Source organism: Poecilia latipinna, unplaced genomic scaffold, assembly GCF_001443285.1.
Source record: "Poecilia latipinna isolate Pla-1442-1.1 unplaced genomic scaffold, P_latipinna-1.0 Scaffold835, whole genome shotgun sequence".
Lineage (NCBI taxonomy): Eukaryota > Metazoa > Chordata > Actinopteri > Cyprinodontiformes > Poeciliidae > Poecilia > Poecilia latipinna.
Window position 1 is genome coordinate 50,100 of NW_015113451.1, and position 20,388 is coordinate 70,487.

General features: G+C 41.2%; 1 protein-coding gene across 2 annotated transcripts in view; it reads right to left on the reverse strand.

The window, feature by feature from the left end:
- Nucleotides 1–1,552: 1,552 nt before the first annotated feature.
- LOC106956630 (receptor tyrosine-protein kinase erbB-4-like) overlaps nucleotides 1,553–20,388 on the reverse strand; it is a 137,627-nt gene continuing 118,791 nt past the window's right edge. For both annotated transcript variants that reach the window (XM_015047590.1, XM_015047589.1), the window contains exons 21-26: nucleotides 18,669–18,744; nucleotides 18,387–18,533; nucleotides 13,537–13,634; nucleotides 13,007–13,177; nucleotides 10,119–10,404; nucleotides 1,553–9,610 (exon numbers count right to left, since the gene is read on the reverse strand). In XM_015047590.1, coding sequence (XP_014903076.1) covers nucleotides 8,775–9,610; nucleotides 10,119–10,404; nucleotides 13,007–13,177; nucleotides 13,537–13,634; nucleotides 18,387–18,533; nucleotides 18,669–18,744 — 1,614 coding nt within the window. In that variant the 3' untranslated portion in view covers nucleotides 1,553–8,774. The remainder of the gene's footprint in view (nucleotides 9,611–10,118; nucleotides 10,405–13,006; nucleotides 13,178–13,536; nucleotides 13,635–18,386; nucleotides 18,534–18,668; nucleotides 18,745–20,388) is intronic.

Sequence of the window (20,388 nt, forward strand, 5' to 3'; positions counted from 1 at the left end):
TAACCGGGGGTCCGGTTAGAGACCACATGGTCTTCTAGTTTTTTTCCACAAACAGAAATCTAAAAATGTTGCTTCGGTTAATTTTCCCTTTCATGACAATAAATGCTGTTTTTATTCTACGCCCCTAAATAAAATCCAACTCAACCAGCTGGCTTAGTAGGTCACTTCATTATCAGTAAGTAGAAAGCGTAAACTGTAAACCCAGCAAGGCAGGGGTTCTAAATAAACCATGTCTAGAAAGAAAATGTCTGTCTCATCTTCAGACGTTATATAGATGTGGAATGTGCTCTAAAGACATATAGCGGGAACAAGTTGAAATGGAGTCCCAGTGCAGCAGAACACCCCCTCCTATCCTACATTACTATGGTGGAACTAGATGTGCTCGCTAATTGAGTCTCAGTGCTCTGAGGAGATGAATAGAGGGGATAAAAAGGAGAAGAAAGTGAGGGGAGGGGGGCTTCTGTTCATAAACAGTGTTTACTTTAAGCAAGCCGTTGCCTTATTAGTATTAATAGCAGCGACTTCAGAAAGTTCGTATTCTGCCACTGGACAGTTTTGTATTATTTATGATGGAAATGAAAGCCAAGCAGCACTGGAGGAGCGCTGCATAGCAAACGATGTTGCCGATGCCAGTTTACGTAACCGACGTTTGGGTAAACAGCGGATTAAGCGCAGCACGGGGCAGGAGGAAAACGAGAGCAAAACGCCGGGCTGAGGCCAAGTCTTCCTCCGCCGCAGACCGTTTGATGCCTGGTCTTCATCTGCTAGTCCTTCTGAGCATCAAAGCGCGCAAATCTCGTCTCCAGTCCGACTTTTCTGCGGCGCTGATCTGAAGGCGTCGGGTCAGAGGAAGCAGACCGTGGCGTGGTTTTAATTGCAGACGACATCTGTTGGGTTTTATTATTGAAGCTCGAACGTCGGCGCGTCAGATGGGGGAAGTTTGAACCCGGACTGCAGCTTCTCTGAGATCAACATCCAAAGGATACATACATTTTCTGCCAAAATTAGAAAAATGAATCGCAGCCTCCGTTAGCTCTTACTAGCCGTGATGCACGGTGGTGGAGAGGTGATCACATGGGCTTGTTTTCCAGCTAAAGGGATTTAAATGATTGATTTCTCGCGAACAATTGCTGATTCATGGATTTTATTAATAAACTCCCAAACCAAAACTGGACAGCTCTCTCTCCTTATCATGAAGAAATTCCAGGTGTTTCCAGACTCCACTTCCCAAAGTTACCAGCATTCCTCAAACAGCAACCCGTCAGTCATTTGGTGAAGAGGACAAATAATTTTTTATGCAAAGATTGGTTTAGACAACTGCTTCCTACAAAGAAACAAAGTCTTTGCTCTTTGTATTGTATCTTTGTCTTATTAGTTTGATGAAAGATGTAAGTGCAACAGAAATCTGTAAGCAGGAAAATACCTTTGATACATATTATCTATTTTTCAAAACAGACTTTGCCCCAAAATAAAACCAAAACATATTTCATCTGCACCTAACGTTTACAAAACCTGAGCACGCGTGGAAATAATCACTCCAAAAATTACCGCAAAACAATACGGAATCAATCTTTATTTATATTAAATTAAAAATATACTTTTGACAGATTCATGTAACAAACATGAGGAAGGGTATTTCTCTGATATAAAGCTTTGGGTGTGATTTCGAAGGACTTGAAGAGATAGTCACTAATGACGATGCTTGAGAAGAGGAGAAAGTGTGGAAGGACGAAGACATGAAGCTTCTCTCCTTTACATCACCTCTAAAAGCATGCAAAAAAATGAAAAGGGAACCAAAGTGGTTGAGAAAGATGTGCTCTGCCTTTCAGGGAAAGGATGGAGTTAACTTGGCTCAGTAATATATTTAGTAGAAACTAAGCAGAGCAAGTAGCACTGTCTAGGTTAGTTGGCAGCACTGGTTTCACAGTTATGGTGCTAAATAAAAGGAAAATATGCTTGTAAGTATGGGTGGGTTAATCTGGCAGGTATGAACTGAAATATTAAACCACACATATTAGCCTGCCTCCATCACTTTTGTAGTGTTTGCGTGTTTACATAAAACAACAAAAACAACAACAACAAAAAAAAAATCCATGAGGACAGCCACTGAGGCCTGGAGGAGGGCCACCAAACAGTTTTACATGATAAAAAGGTCAACAAGCACTTTGAAAATCAAATCCCCACCAGTCCAAAGATACAGTCACAGAAAGCAAATATGTACGACTCTTTTTGTACAAGTAGTGATAAGCAGGAGAAAAAAACAGAGTCGGAGAAAAGGCCGATGTAAATTCAAAGCGCCGCCTCCAGTTTTATGTACAAATTCACCATGTCGGCCATTACAGTGCTTTAGAAAAATACTATTCACATTTGTTGTTGTAGTATGTGTAGATAAATTCTGGAGGATTCCCTCCCCAAAGATTCTGTACAGTTACACTGATCTGGTATTTTATTGTGGAAAAGAGCACGTGACTTTTCATTCATGTGACAAATTGTGCGATTAAAAATCAAAGTTTGGAGCTCGATTTTTACAAACATGTTAAATAATGTACAGTGGATGAACTACGTCCTTGATGGCATGGAGAAAACATACACACACTTACACACGCACGCACACACACACACACAATTATCTCTTGAAATACTTCAGTCCCAGTTTGTGCCGTCTAACCTGCTGAAATATCTGTTAAATTTTTTGTACCCTGGACAACAATGTCAAGGTTATTCTCATCCACTTTAAGCAAACATTATTTACAACCAATCATACTCTGCGTTATTCTGAATGGAAGAAAACCAGTCAAGAAATGACCTTTGCTGTGTAGCTTCAGGTAATCAGTAGCGTGAAACAATATTTAAAAAAATCAGTGTTTATGCCTCCTTCACACTTACAGTACCTTGTCAGACTATTAAATAAAAAAAAAAAATAAAAAAAAAATTTTTTTTCCCCCAGTTTTTTTTTTTTTTTAACTGTCTGTCGCGCCTTCTGGGCATACTGTACAAATTCATTTAAATAATATGGTCCAAGCTCACAAAAAGGTTAGTAAATAAAATATAAGTAATACCTTGAACTGTTTCTCAAATAAAAAAGAAAAAAAAAAATCAGAATATGAGACCTGTGTAGTTTCAGGTCTTCATCGCCTTCGTTTAAAATTGGTGCATGTGGAAAACGTTTCGCTAAATTCATAAACAAGCACAGCTGTTTGCCTTCCTGTTCATTTGACAACACAAATCTTTGTCTTCCAGCTTTCATATTTACAGTTCAAATCGGCTTAGATGGAGAAAAAGGTACAATAGCTTCAGTTTATCTGCTTATAAGAAGATAAGCACATAAAGTGCCATAATTTTGTGGTTTAAAAGAAATGTCGTGAGCCTCAGTTTTCTGTCGACAGATAAAACTGATAAAAATATTAAAAATACGTGGTGGTCAGCCATTTTTACGTGTACACAATGTAACATGACCACCATTTTTGTTTTTCTATGCCTGAAGCAGAAACTGTTTTAGATCACCTTCGTTAAAAGATTTGCCAAATTAATTTGTGAATACAGCTTTTACACAATATAGCAGTTTGAATGGACTCTTTCTTAAACATGACAGCTGTTCCTCCCATTAAACCTAATTTGACTAAGTTTAGAGGTGAGCAGTATGATCAAAATTTTATATCATGGTAATTACCATGGTATCTGACAGTAATTTTCTTTTGTTTGTAGCCTCTCTTTGTGCTCTTCATACAACGCAGGGATTAATATGACGCTAAACGTACATGCTAGCACAAGGCCAAACTACACAAACGTTTGTGTAGTTTAGGATCTGTCAAGTTCACACATACATGTGTATATTGTTTTTTATAGAAATAAAAAGTATTATCAGGTACTTCAGTAGCTCTTTGTCAAAAATGTGACGCTAGCTAAAGTGCCTTTTGGTGACAACTACTTTAGGCAAAGACCTGGAAAACAACGTTAAACTAATTCACACTTACATAACTGGGTTCGTAAGAAACACGTTCAAGCATCTCTAAAGAGTTGGTGTTTTCCACAAAAACTACTATTTGAAGACAATACTGACCTGTGTTTTTTGTTTATTTGGAGACAATGGCCTAGTTAATTTATCATATAGTAGAGTGTAAAAGTTACTTGTGTCCATCCTTCATGTGTTCAGGATTTTAATGGCAGCAGCCAAAACTGGTGAAGGCTCAATTTATGCGAGTGTTAAAAAGCTACTTTGTTTGGAACAAGGCAATGTGCCTTTGAGCTGCGGCTTAAACAGCAAATTAAATTCACTATATAAGAATTAGACCTGAAGAAAACTTCGGAAAAATAAATAAATCCATCCATAAAAACAACAGATCGTATTTCAGTTTCCCATGCCAGCAGTACTAACCAGGTTTTCCAAAAGAAACATCAATCTGTGCCAGATTCACATACATGCGAGTATGTTCTGAAATAACAAAGAAATCTGTCCGAACAGAAAAAATCTGCCTGTAGAAACATGAAGGTGCCTTCTGGGGCTCCCCATTTTTTTGTGCCAATGAAACCAACTGCTCAAAAATATTTTGAAAAGAGATTTTTGCAACTAAAACCAAATAAAAAGCTACACAGAAAGTTACATAAAAAAAAAGACACGTGTATGTGTGGACTTGGATTAAAACAACCATCAGTTTGAGGGCTGTTTTTGTTGCTATGAGTCACCCAAATGCTTCGGCCACGGCAGCAGGTAACACTGCCCCAGATCAAAGCAAGATATATTTGAAACGTGAGTCACCAGAGCAGCAAAAAAAAATAAATAAATCATTTTCTTCACAAAAGAAATAAAAACTTTTTCATTGACGCTGAAAGTCCAGCAGGGATCCTAAAAGACCACCACGTCGATGAAAACTGGATTGGGTTAAAATAGAGCCACTGTGTTTTTACAATGACGTTAACCTCTTGGTCTAATATAGGCTGCTTTTCTATGATTTTTTCATATGCATTCTGTGTTGTTATATATTTTGCCTTTGCCTGAAGTTTATCTAAGGGCAAACAAAATCAAGCATGTCTTCATTTGCACTCATCGTCTCTTTTTTCAGTTCAAAATCCTGGAACTGAGTTTTGCTTCCTTTGCTCTGTGTAAATATGCTGAAATATGTCATAAATGTTTTACTTTGATTATAAATTCAGTTTCTTTTTCATACAATTAGAGTTCTAAAAGTGGCTACAAGATACTAATTTATAAATTAGTCATAATCTGGTAATATTAAACATAAAAAACAGCAACATTGGAACAAGAACATTTCTTAGGCGGGTAAGGCAACACCTTCGAATGTGTTTTTTCCTGTTGAACTCTTGAATGTATCACTTTCCTCAAACTCATGCTTAAACATTTGATTTCTTAAGTGTTAAACTAGCAGAAAAACATGTTGAATATTTCAGTGTGACAAGATGGAAACAGACAATTTCTACCCGCGTCTCTGATGAAAGCGCTCCGGGGAAATGAAAAACGTACGCAGCTTTTACATGTGCATCGTCAAACCCTTTCAGACACGCTCCAATATATAAGTAAGGTAAATAAGAAAATAGCTCAGATGGAGTTTTCCACCACATGAAAAAGCAGTTTTAATGCTGAGCAATACAAAGTGAAGAATATTAGTCTTTTTAAAACTTTTAACACCAACAACATTTTTCTTCGTTGGTGGCAGTTTGCCCGAAGAGGCAGCAGTGGCGAATTTAACGACTGTTTTCTTGAGAGGAAAGATTAATCAATTCTTTTTTCACAGGTATTCTGAACAACACAGGGGGACACATTAAATGACGCCACAAACACACGGAACGGATCCATGGATTTTGGCTACAGGCTGTTTTCCGTTTACGCCAGAGGGTGGCATAAATAAATGACAAAGATCAATCAAATGACTTATGGAACTACAATAACGTAAAATGTCAGCATCATTGGAGCGTTTCATCATTTCGATGGAAAGTCTTTTCAACAAAATGCTAGAACTAAATTTTATCAGTATTTTAGCTTTAGTCTTCATTTCCAAACTGAAAAGAAATGTGAAAATGTCATTGTAACTACTAATCATTGTGTTACATTATTTTGGCAGCAGTTGAAATAATACGGTAAAATTGTGGTGCTTTTATTGTGTATTTAAAACAGAAAATGTGAAGCTTTCACCACGTTCAACTTCGGCTCTGATCAAACAGCTCTGTTTCAGTGGGTTTCTTTTTGGACTGAGGCTATACTGAATAATTTAAAAAAAATTACAGTTTCTGAGGGAGGGAGACCAATGTTATATTAGAAAAACAACCATACAGATACAGGTTACCTGGAGTACCATCCACATTTGCTAGAGCCCCCAATTAAAGGTGTAAGGTGCAAGGTTTTAGAAAAATCCAACATTTTATCTATTACAAATTTCAGTTTTTTTTTTTTTTACAAAACTATTTATGCCAAACGTACAACTAAAATAAACACAAAGAGTATTTCCACCTCATGCTCACTGTTGAATACGGTGGAGGACCTGTGGTGCTGTGGGCTAGGTTCTCTTCCAAAGGCCCTAGGAACCCCGTTGGACTGCATGCCATCATCCACAGGATGTTTTCCCAATAAGTGTGGAGGCGTTTATGTAAAGATTTTTTAAGGCGTCCAGTCCGAGTCCAGTCAAACTAATTAATTTATTAGACCAAAATTAAGCAAATTAAATACTTAACAGGTAGATGTCATTGGTCCTTTAGATGTTAAAAGTTATGTGTCAATAAAGAACATTGGAGTTGGAGGAATTTTGTGGTTCTTGGCTTTATGCTACTGATGATTATTATAACTTTGCTTGATAAACCAAAGTTGTCTTATTCATAAAGTATTACTTAGGAGACACTTGGTGAAGAAACTTATGTCTGCACATAAACCTACAGAAACCAACTGAAGATGGAAGCACTATTGGTACAAAAATTTCAAATTACTTTGGTAAAAAATGACAACATTTAAAAAAAAACAGTTCCAGTGGAAAGAAGAAGTAGGCATGGTTTGGTTCCCGGTGTTGAGGTTCACCAAGGCGTTTTACCTCACACCAGTTTTAAGGAGATGTTAGAGGAAGTGCTGGTGTGGCCAGAGTTTCTGAAGTGTATACAGAGCTTCAAGTTACAAAGTAAAGACATAGTCAGTCATGTTGCTAAAGCTAACTAGCTAACTGCAACTCCACAACGCCTGATAGCTGGTAAGAAACCACAACATTTTGGTGAAGATGGGTTAACTTAAAATAGTTTAAGGTATTGGTGTCCTAGGAGTAACGTAGTCTACGTTACCCATGAAACGGCTTCCAGGACGTTGAAAGAACATGGTTCCATCATGACCAATTCCATCCATATAAAGGGTTTGTCAACAGATCCAGCGTAAAACCACGTATTCCTGAACTCAACCAAGCAGATTTGCAGGGACTCTGAAATGTTTCGCGAGATTTGTTGCCATTGGCCCGCTCTAAGAGCCTTCAGTTAACCCTTAGATTCTCATTTTCCATATGTCTAAAGGCCTTTGTTTAGGCCTGCTGCTGGTTGATAACTGTAGCTGTCAATTACACTGCGGCTGATTTCTGCAACTTGTTTTTCTCTCATTCTCAAAGGGGCCAAGCTGGCTTGCTGAAACACACACACACACGCACACACACACACACACACTCATCCCAGTCACACTGATGCAAACCCAGATCCACACATTAAAAAGTAGTCTGTGCTCTGCTGGTGCTGCCTTCTTCATTCCTTGAGGTCTTCATTAGTGGGCTTGTCGGAACCTTCCCTCGTCCTCCCAGTAGATGTCTGACATTCTCTCGCCCTGTGATCACCACTTTTAGTTCTGACCCTTTTCGGATGATCTTCACACACAATTTGGCTGGATGCAGCAATTTCCATAACATTTTCTCCTCAAAGTTAGCTTTGCGGTGTGAATGGAAAACCAGTGTCGAAAATGCAACTTTTCCGCACTGGAGCCAGTGTATAGAAAAGTAATAACAGTGTACTTTTTTGTTCCTTGATGATTTTGATCATAATCTCCAAGTTTACAACAAAAACAAGAAAAAAAAAACAGTTGTTGCCCAGGAGATTTTCAGGCGATTAGTTTACAGTTTGTGGTTGAACTACAAATAAAAGAGATCACTGTAGTTCTGGCCATCACAGTATCACAGTAACAGTAGGATTAGATGGGTTTCACATATTCAATGGAAAATTCAAGAACACGTGGTATAATCCGAAAGGCAAAAACACTGAATATGACTGATAAGTCTGTTTCTGCTGCTCTCCAAAAACTAAACCAAACTGCCTCAGTTTTCCACATTTCGCTTTTTTTCATTGCAAAACCTGACTAATTTTTCTTGTTTCGGAATCTATTGCTCATCTTCTGGCTTTGTTTTTGTTTGTTTTTGTTTTTTTTGCTGGAAAATAACAGAAAACCTTTTGTTTCTCTCACAAAAGTGACACTGAGGTGGCTGGCAGTGAGTTCATGTCCCCAGAGCTCGATCCTTTTAAGTCTGAGAGTTGTGCGCCAACATCACAGAGTGTCTCCATTTTTCGTTGCCTGATCTTTGTTGCCATGGCCATCTCAATGCGTTGGAAGATAGTCTCTATCTACAAAAACGGAAATGGACTGGATTGGATGTAGGGAAGGTGTCTGAGTTGGTTGTACCTGTCCAACTCCTTTGGATGTTGCTACAGCAGATGGCGCAATCTCTGGAAAGAGTCAGGCGGGTCTTTGACGCCACTGATGGTGGAACCAGAAAGGATGTCTGGGTGGCAGGAGGCTAGAGCTGGTGGATGATCTAGACCACAGTGTTTCTCTGCCTGTAGGGTGGAGGCGGCAGAACGGTGCCGGACTTCAGGGCAAATTCAGACATGTACTCAGAGTTTTCAGCCACTGGGGGCCGTATGTGTCCATTCTGCTTGTAGAAAAGCTTGGCGTTGGCTGGGCCTCCCTGGGCCCCGTCAGGGGCCACCTGTAAGGAGGATTTTGGAGGCAAGCTGTGCTGCCAATATTCAGGATTGTCAAAGGTTACCTTGAGCTTTTTCCCACTGGCCTTCCCTGACGTATGCCCTCCATGCTTCAGCAGGCTGCCGGGATGGGAGGTGGTGTAGCTCTGGTAGGCTGGCAGGCTACCGTGGCAAAGGGTGGACGAAGTGGACAGGGAACCTGATTGGCTCACCTGTGCTGGAGCAGAAGTTCCTGTTTGGCTGGAAGGGACGGAGCCACCTGGATTTCCAGGCGGCCCTGCAGGTCTGATGGTGTTGTGGGCATGGAGGATGTGAGCTGCTGGAGCATGGAGGCAGGGCAGGCCGGCCGGAGACGGCTGGGCAGAGGATAGGGGGTAGTGGGGCAGACTGGTCTGAATGGTGAGCGGGAGGTGGGAGCCTGGCGTTGAGGCTGAGATGGAGGACGGGGGCATGCTGGGTAAGGGGAGACCGTTCCTTCTCAGGGCTTCTAGGCCCAGCTCAGCAGGACTGTGGAAGGTGTTGAGGTAAAGGGGCTCATTGATGTACTCGTCCTCTCCTTTGGGCTGACTGTTGGGCGTGCTGTGGTAGCCCGGGTTGTCCAACGCGTGGATCTCGCCGTTTTTACGTCTGGATACAAACGGGTTCTCCTCAACGGGGTTCAGGTACTCTGCAGCACAGATCAGAGGGAGAAGACCATGAACTCATCAGACAGACAGACATGAAATCAAAGGAAAAGGAAATACGAATGAATGGAATCTAAAGGAAAGAGATGAGTGATTAATGAGGGTTGGTAATGGCGGCCGCTGAGGACCAGACGGGCAGGACGCCAGCAGTTCTTTGGCTCTGGAAGCTCCATCTGCTGGGGTCAGAGTGGAAAAGCAACGACCCTCCTCCACTGCTTCCATCGATCTCGCCTCCACTCAGATGCGTTTTGCTTGGGGCTTTGTTGCATTTGAGGCAGCTCAGCAATCAGGAAAAGGCTTGGTGCGCTGAGTTATGATCAAAGGCAGAGCATGGTTCTGTGGTGGGAGCTGACACAAACCGCTGTTGATGCAAACTCATTCAGAATGTTAATCAATAAAGCCAAGATGAAATGAAGAAGTGAAGCATGCTACGGCGAGGCAATGAGGAACAGCATGGAAAATCCCATCATGCTTTGCTTCTGCTTCTAGTACCTGAGGAGCTCTTGTCCTTCATGGCTGTCATGTAGCCGTCCTCGTCGGTGTCCCCTCTGGACGTCCTGTCCCCCAGGAAGATGGTGGGGTCAGCGCTGTACCTCTGGGCCCCGGGGTCCTCCGCCCCGACTTGGCTCTGGCTGCTTTTATGGAGGCTCCCGTTACAGCGCTGGTCCTCCAGAACCGGGCCCTGGCTGCCGGACGCCTCCTGGTTCCCTCCGCCATGGGCCCCCACCAGGGGCCCCTCCACTGTGTTCGGGCCCCCGTCCCGATAGCCAAACTGGTTCTGAGGGAAACATTGACATTGTTAAATGGTAGAAACACAGCTGCTTACACTGCAGGTTAATAACTATATTTAAATGTAAGTTGAATAAACCACAAGTTATTATTAATTCACAATCTTAACTTCAAAATACCTACCTACCTACCTACCTACCTACCTACCTACCTACCTACCTACCTACCTACCTACCATCCATCCATCCATCCATCCATCCATCCATCCACCCATCCATCCATCCATCCATCCATCCATCCATCCATCCATCCATCCATCCATGGTTCTATATTTAACCCTTAACCTCTGAGGAAAAACCTCTAGTAAACTCATTGTGATCTTTTATATTCATACTTTTCAACCCGATTGTTGTTGTTTGGTTGTTTCTGTTAAACTCTGATGTGATTTTAACATGAACATCTTGCAGGAAGCCTGAAAAGCGTAAATCCTTTACAGGTTTCTTTCTTCCTCCATAAGACGTACGTGATGGTGAAAGGCGGTCGAAGACGCAACTTTAGCATTCCGACATCAAAACAGAACCAGAACCCAGAAGAAAAGCTAGAACATGACACAACAAGCAAAGGCCTTCCGGTGTTGACTCACCGGGGGCTGAAGGCTTCTGCACTTCATCAAACACTGAATGCTAAGCAACAATTACAGGAGCAGAGCAACAAAAGACAAGAAGACACAGAAATGTCCTGTGGTTCTGTCCGTCCTCTTCCTCCACAGCCAGCCATTATCTGCTCCTCTGTGCTGACCATAGAGGCAAAGCCACGTCTGCAGAGGTCAAACAATAACTTCAGGATTTGACTGGACAGTCGGAGCAGAGCTGCAGTCCTTCACCTCCAACATGCAGATTGCATGAGAAGCAGAGGCATGTTCCTGCAGCCCAAGGTACATACCGCATTAGCCTGCTCTTATTGTCCATTAGCAAACGGCTCGGGCCTTTTAGGAGGGGAAGTGTTATTTGCTTAGAAAGCGCTGAGTAATGAAACTGGGGGCCTGGGGACCCGAGAGCATAAAGAGTCCAGATTTAAGGCAGAGTGCTTTAATGGAAATGAAGCAACAGGCGGAGCATTAGCAGAAAGAAATCACTGGTGTAGTCCAAGCTCTGAACCATTCTGAGTCCTTCTAAAGGACGGTGGCTCAGGAAGATCAAAATACAGAAATGGAAATCTTCAGAAATGAAGACATTTGGTGGAACAGCCAATATTTCTGATCTAGTTTTAAGTTTTTGTCTGTTAAATGTTTGTGAAAAACTTTCTCTTAGTGTTTTTAATGCAGGAAAGTATATGTCATGTGTATTTGTTTTCACAAGACATGTTGCAAATGAAGCAAATTTTTATCATAATAATCTGAGTACAGAGTGTTATCAGGCGTTAGCAGTGCATCCAGTTTTTCACCAAAATTCACACACACACACACACACACACACACACACACACACACACACACACACACACAAAAAAAATCAACAAATCCCTGCATTTTTTCCACACTAATGCATTATTGCAAATGATCCAAAACATATCAGTGGTTATGTAACTCTGACCAGACTGATGTTTTTTCATTCACAGTAGGAACTGTTTTTAAGTGACTTCTTTACTCTGCAGGTCTGACTCAGTGTGACGAGACAAATAGACCAAAACATGGTGAAACATTCATTTGTGATGTTTTCTCATTAACTTTGGGCCGGGATGGTCTGAATGCCTGTGTTTTTTTTTTCCATAGCAAATGGAACAAATGTGTTTGTTTGATGTTCTGAGACATTTGGGACAAAAAGGAAAAACAGAAGAAAGCAGAAGGTAGAAATACTTTTCACACCTCTGAATGTTAAAGGTAACAACAAAGCACATCTTTAATTTAACTGGCTGTGGCATTTCTTAATGTGTGTTCATTGTTTGTCAAGAATTTGTCCATTTTATGATCATATCTAACCAATAAATAATGACATGGTGGAGTCAGTGGGAGTTTTGGAGACTTGAAGTTAAATCTTTAAATAACTTGTTTATTTATACTTTAAGAACCACAGACTCTTCGGGGTGAGATTTCTCTTTACTCTCACTCTGTATTGATAAGTTAAAACCCGTTTTATAAACCGCTTTAGTTTACCTTTAGGCACAAAATACCTTTGAGATTTTTTTTCAAACTACATCAGATTTAGAAAACAGTTATTTTCAGATGATTGTTATGAACTCGTACAGTAAACGGATGTCAAACTGGATGGTTTAACGGTAAAATGCTGTAAATGTAACTTTTCTGCCTTCCTCTGGGGTAGCTTCAAGTTCTATGAACTTTTACAAATTATTCGCAAACATCCCATGTTATGAACTCATCAGAAGAAGCAGTAACAGAAGATGTTGTATGCTGATAATTTACGGTTATCTAATGTTATCTGTTAAATTACGTGTTGGGGTTATGATTTAGCTTCCAGTGAACAGAATTAAGCTGTAATATGTTACAAGTTCTGGGTTATGAAGTTACAGTTTGCCAGACCTGCCGATCCATTCATTGGTGCTGAGTTCATGTCTTACTGTGGAGACATTTAGTTTGATGTTTTATCACTTCACCAAACTGAAGATGTTTTGCCGAACGAGAGAAGTACTCTTACTCGATTGGAGTCAACACGGGGCCTCGCGGAGCCCGACGTGGCGGCCATGTTGAAACCTCGAGGCACCAGGTACTCCTCGGCGTCCATGAGGTCGTCCAGGTCCTCCTCGTCCAGCAGGCTCTGGAAGAACTTGCTGTCGTTGGGGCTGGGCAGCTTCATGCGGTCGTCTCCCTAACGCCCAAATGGAAACAAGAACGTAGTTTGTTTCCGTAGTTTGTTGTGTTTACTCTTTTCTCAACCTTCAATGTTTCTCACATCAACTTCTAACGCCAGGAAAAGAAAACAAAAGTATGTTTTATTTATTAGACAAATTGCCTACCGAGCTGCGTATCGGTGTATAAATGTGTGAGGGTGAATATGACTCTAGTGTAAAGCGTTTTGAGTGGTCAAAATGATTGGAAAAGCTCTATATACAGTAAGTTCAGTCCAATTACCATTTACCATTAACCATTAAGGAGATGGTAATCTCCTCCTAAATCCGGTTTGTAAAAATAGCCGTTGTCAAATAAGTGTCCAGGCAGTGAGCGTACCTGGATGACCAGGTACCGCTGGGGGTCACGGGCCATTCTGCAGAACTCTGCAGCCAGTTCCTTGAACTTGGGCCTGCTGTCAGCATCGATCATCCAGCCTGCAGGAGAAAGCAGGCAACAAAGAGAAGCTCATAAACATCAGAACGGATGAAAGAGAGAAAGAGAAAAAAACAAGAGAGAGAGAGAGAGAGAGAGAGAGAGAGAGACCATCTGCTGTTTCTTTTACTTCAGCCTCCCTAAAGATTCTTCACCATCTTTAATAAAAAACTCGAGCTGACCTTCTCTGGCTTTTACAGCCCTTTCATTGCTCCTCCCCTGCAAATTGGGACACGTGAATACATGTAATTTGGGTATTTTCACAGGAGGCACCCAATTGTCCCCCAAATCAACTAAATTCATTTCTGGAAAAAAAAAAAATACAACCTCTTTTTAATTTTTCTCCTTTATAACTTCAACCTTCATTTCTCCTCCGAATGCCGGTTGAGCAGAGGCGACGTTCTTTTTAATTGAGTCCTGTACAATCGGAGAATGAAGTGTGCTGCTCAAGGCCGTTTGAAGAGGCAGATAAAAGGAGGAGTAAAGCATATTTCTGTTTTTACTTCGCTGTTGAGTCCAAGGTCCGTGTTTCTCTCTCTCCCTCGGGCTCCAGCTGCAGTAAACACAGCTAATCCCTGAAGAGAAAGCGAAGCGGCAGGTGGTGACTGGGCAGAGCTGCTGATTTCACTGACACAACCTCCATTACTTCCTCTACTACTCTGACTGCTGAGTATTACTCAAAAAGAAAATAAACAAAACTAAACAAAAAAAAAACAAACAAAAAAAACAATGATAAATAATTGAAGGTGAATAAGTCCTCTGGATACGCGCATCACATCAATTAAAGGGAATCTGATTAGTTATAAAGTTTCTGCTGTTGTAGAAATTTTTTTGCTCATCTGTATTTCTTAATTAAAGCCATATTTCAGAGATAAAAGAAGGTGTTAGTTAGGGAATTAAAAAAAAATCCAAACCATTATATTTATTTACTTAGCAGTGGACTGGGCACACTTTCATTAATTTGCTAATAGTGGAGCTAATGTTTTGTCCCGTGTGTTTAATGTTTTTGCTAGCTTTGCAAATGTTGACTGTAATTATCTTTCCTTAAATTGATAAATTTGGATCAATTCTAAAGCGCTAATTTGTAAGCTTTCAGGTGAATAAAATTCGACATCTGAGTCAAAGAGTTGATGTCGACTGTTGAGAATTTCTGAAGTAGCTAGACGCTTATATTCACATTCTCTTTTTTGAAGTGGATGAAGACTGTTTACATGGTAGTTCCATTTCCTCTTTTCAAGTTTTTCTCTCTTGTTTTTTCTTTAAAGATGACGCAAACAAACAACCAATTCAACAAATAGATGAAAGATATCACAAATATGAACTGGTACAAGAGTTTTGTCACATATTCCTAATGACATATGGTGGGTATCATCATGGTTGAAGTTAGTTAAGTTGAAGTTCTGCTAAAATACATGTGCATATTGCACTTTAGCATTAGCTTCTACTAAAAAAACATGTAGGTATTGCACTTTAGCATTAGCTTCTGCTAATTATGTTGTATTGCCTTGGTATTAGCTTCTGCTAATTACCATGTTGTCGTATCGCTTTAGCATTAGCTTCTGCTAAAAAATATGTGGATAGAGCGCTTCAGCATTAACTTCTGCTAATTATGTTGTATTGCTTTGGCATTAGCTTCTGCTAATTACCATGTTGTTGTAGCACTTTAGCATTAGCAGAACTATTGTTTATGATTAGTGCAGCTAACATTTTAGGAAGCAGTGCCCACCTCTATCTTTATTAATATCACTTTGCTGTAGCATAACAAGAGTGGCTCAAACTTCATTTTAATTGCTTGGACAACATTCAAACTACTTCACAATGGTTTCTGCTATTCAATTGAATTAATGAGGAGGTGTTTAAGTTCACGCTCAAACCTCCAGGCACAGAAATATTATGTTAAGCATGTTGTGATTTGACCGCAATTTTTTTTAAATGGTTTTAAAAGCATTTAAAACCATTTAGAAAAACGGTAATGTGGTGTGCATAAATCAGAGGTTCTAGATCCAGGAAACCAACCAAGCTGGGTTCTGATCTTTGAGGTTTCACAAGAACGAACATCAGAGTCATCAGTTAAGTATGCTGAGATGTATTGGTGTTGCAAAGCAGCACTTTGCTCATGTGCTGCTTTTTTATTTGGAAATCTAACCTGCTAGTAGGCTAGGGAGACATTTCAGTGGATTGCACCATTAGTGCATATGCAAATATGTTCACTGTTTATTTTTAAGTCCTGATAGTTTTATAGAAATTGTTTGTGAGCTAAGGAGATAAAAAGTTCTTAAAAGTTTAGTAAGAAGAATCCATTGTCAACGTTTAGATAAGTTGTTCAGAAACACTGCAGGAAGTAGTGCAGAGGAAACCCGTCGACTGATTCAGAAACATGTGGGCTGGGAAGACTGAATAACTTCTTGAATAAGAAATTTACTGTATTTTTGTGATCATAATATTGCTGAAAAAACAGTTCCTTGCATCAATTAAAAAGAAAACATCAAACAAAACAAGGTAAAATAAAAAAGTGTGAGAAATAAGGAAATGAAATGTGCTGCAGGGCTTTCAGACTCTGCCTGGGTCCAGTCAAACTCATTGTATATCGCTAGATACTCCAACTTTATGTTGGATCAGAGCAGTAACTGTCTGAGCTTACCTTCATGAGAATTAAGAGGAACTTTCAGGTTTCAGAAACCGTGCAACAAAAGCCCAAATAACCAGAAACACATTTTGTATGGATTGATTTTTTCGGGGCGTTTCAGACACAGATGAGTTCAGACGGGGTTGAGTGACGACCAGACGGTACTGGGGAATCCGGCCAAGAAGCCGGCGGCTGGCACAGCCTGAAGCATGTCCTGGCAACGTGGGTCTGGAGCGCTTCCTGGAAATATGGGAGGGTGGATCAGTCGGCAACCGGGGCCAGAAGCACCGGGGTTCTGGAAACGGCCAGGAGGGTGGCGGCGGTGGGATCAGATGACGCAGGGAGAGATGGGGCTTTGGATGGGCGGTATGAGCTGGAGAGAAGTTTGGGGGTGAGGAAGCGTGGCGGTCCAGATGGAGGATGGCACCAACAAAGAACTGGACTGGAGTCTCTGGTGAGGCCGGCCTGTCTGTCACGGAGTTAAACCAGCATGCGCATCATCTTGGCGCCTCGCTAGGAGGCAGCAGCTCGTCAATGACTTCTCAGCAGATGAATATTAAAGTTTTTTTTATTAAAGTCCAACTGATCTGTAACGACTTCAGCAAAGGTGCGTTTGGGGGGGAAAAAAAACAAAAAACAGGAATCCATTTAGTTCTATTTCTGGTCTGCAGGACGGATTAAATCATTTTGATTTGCTGATTACTAGTTTAATAATTACTAATGGGTTCATGTGACATCTTCCCCCAAAACCTTGGATGCATTTTTACTGTTTTGAATGTTGCTGAGCATCCATCCACCCAGAATATTTAGATTTTTTTTTGTTTATCTTTTTTCCACAGACTTTGTGTGAAATGTGGAACCGTCCATTAGAACAGAGGTTCCCAAACTGTGCGGCGCGCCCCCTAGGGGGGGCTCCGTGTCATTGCAGGGGGGGCGCGGGAAGCCGTCTGGATGAAAAAACAAAACAAAACATGAACACTGTATGCGCTGGGTTTTTACCTTAGAATGGCCAACTCTCTGTTATTCCTATGTCAATTTGATACAGTAGAGGCTTCCACACTTCCCATATCTGTGTCCTCTGTCACTTTTATCAGCAGTTAAAACTGTTTAATCCGTTGTTAACATGTGGTAACCTGTTTTTCCGAGCCGCCTTTAAACGCAACATGAGCGGTACGACGCTTGCGCTGGGTTTACACCTGTGAAGGAGACCTGCTGCTGCTGTGCGGAGCTACAGGTGTGTTAGAATCACGGCAGCAAACCAGCAAAACGCAAAGAACTTTTCACAGTTTTTCCCTCCAAACTAACCGACTGAGTTGAGTGAAGCTGTTGGATGCAGGTAATGTTAGCTAAAAGATGACTAGCTAATATCAATACAGAACCTTAAGCTTAACAAGTACCTTGTAGGCTACCGATGTTGGGTGTCTATTTTCAACTACGTACATTCATTTTGCCCCAAAAAAGTCAATGCCCCTCCTCCCTCCCCTCACACGTGTCGTTTCAACCAGACAGCCATTTGTAATCCATGGGGGGGGGGCGCAGAAAATGTTTGGAAACCACTGCATTAGAAGGTGAGTAACGTCGCAGTCTCTGATTTTCTCCTCTGTCAACTTTTAATATCAACAGTGGAGCTAAAAGGTTGCAAAAATAACATATACAGGCAGTAAGCTCTTTTTTTTTTTAGAGCTGTGCCATTTGCAAAAATGTCCTTGCAAACATTTAACTTAAAGACTCCGATAACAGCAGATATATTAGTTCTAAAAGAACAACAATTCTGATAGAATCCTGTTGAAAACCTTTGCTGGGAGTCGGAACTAAATAAACTTCTCTGAGCAGCTTCATCTTCTACTCTCTGTCTACATAGTTGCCTGGCAACATCATCAAAGTAGCTTCTACTCCGGCCATGGATCCAGCATGTAATCCCAGTCACTCCTGCATTACTCCAGATGTAATGTTTTAATTAGTGGTCTTTAGAGGTGCTGACACCAGCCGCGTATTAACCAACAGCTCTGTGGTCTCAGTTATTTTTTTCTGTTTCCAGGCTAAAAGCAGCAATAAAACTCTCCGCCTTGCCTCACATAGAGCACATATTTCATCATGGGTGTTTACTGGAGCATGTGCATCTGCTCACATTTCACCATGACCATGTAGACGTCGATGGTGCATATGGGAGGCTGCGGCAGTCGCTCGCCCTTCTCCAGGATGTCTGGGATTTCCCGCGTGGGGAGGCCGTCGTACGGTTTGCCACCGAATGTCATCAGCTCCCAGATGGTCACTCCTTTCACCGCAACACGTCCAGAAAAACAAGAACAACAAGAAGAGGAAGAGAGGAGACGAGAGGTGAGACGGACAGTAAGGCGTGTGGACGGACGAAGGGAGCAGGACTCGGGGTCGGTTAGCGTTTAGCACCCACCGTAGCTCCACACGTCGCTCTGATGGGTGAACTTCCTGTAGTGGATGCACTCCAGAGCCATCCACTTGATGGGCATCTGAGGAGACACACAGAGACTGATGGAAATATCATCTCAATACTGGTGGGATTAGATTAGTATTATTAATCTAGTTAATTCCAGGTGACAAAATGAACAACATTTTCAACTCAAAACCCTTTTTACTACTAAATGAATAAATAGACAAATGAGCTCAACAATGAACATATTTATACATTTTCACCTGATCTTCAGGTTTTTCAACCATCAGATTGGAGCCCAGTTTTATTCGAGGTGGAACTTCTTTAGAAATGTGGACATTAGCGATAGCTGCTACGTGCTTAGCTTCGACATTCTATTTTAGGCTTGACTCTCTTCACTGATAGGCTAACTCCTTATAGTACAACTTGAACACAACAACGGTCTTTTCCAGCGTCCTATCAGATCCTTTAGAAGCGGAAATTAACCACGAATGAGCTGAGAGAAGAGAGGGTTGGTCGTCTGTTATTGTTAGTGAATGTAGCCGGTGTGTCGGATTTACGGGTGTACCAGAAACATGATCTGGTCGGAAACTTTGTATGTAAAACAAAAATGTGATCAACCACAAGACATACCACTTCCAATTAAAAAATTGGAAGTGGCATTTATTAGAAATTACTGTGCTAAAGTCTTGTGCTTAGATTTTAAACCTGAAATGTGGCTAAGTTTCCATGTTAATCAACAAGAAGCCTGTCTGTTCCGAGCTTTTTTGGTGTTTTATTTAGTTTTTTCTTTGCTCAGTAATACTTGTATTAACATAAATAGTGAACTGCACTCCTAAATAATAAATCATTCCTCTTGTATGGCGTCATATTCATACCAAAAGTCAATAGGAGCACAATTATCATTTACCAGTAGAGTGCTACTCTCTACTGCAGGCACAAAACCCAACACTCTCACAAGCATCAGTTGCATTTTGTGGATTTACTCCCGCATGTTTGTGTGAAACATTTGGTGAAATGTAGAAAAAACAGGAAGGAAGCATTTGTCTGAATATGCATGGCCACTTTTCTGCTATCCCTGTATTGAGCTAACTCAGCTGAGTCTGCGTTTTATGAATTTATCACAGACACATGCATGTTTTATGGCTATAGGAGGTTATGCATTTATATATTCCCAATTCACCTGAAAGTTTCCAACAGATTGGTGAGAAGCGTCACTCACGGATCTCCTAACGGTCACCTTTCCTAACAGCAACATGATTCCCAAACTGACGGGAGGCCAATTATGCTCCCCGTTTCCACGTGAACACACACATGTTGGGGCGTCGACCTCCTTGCCCGGCGCACACACACACACACACACACACACACACACACACACACACACACACACACACACACACACACACACACACACTCACACACACTCACTCTCTTTAGGGAAATGAAGAAAAAAGGAGGAAATGACAAGCTTCAGGTTGCACCTCCACTTCCTGTTGATGGATCTCCCGCGTCGCGTCTATTTTTACTGAGAACATGCAGCTGTGCTGACAACGGCTCTCATTTATCAAGGCATCAGTGAAAACCAACATGGAGTCAATCACTCAGATGGCTGCTTGCAACTCGTCTGGGTTATGAAATCATTTTTTTCCTTCTTCTTCTTCTTCTTCTTCTTCTTCTTCTTCTTCTTCTTCTTCTTCTTCTTCTTCTTCTTCTTCTTCTT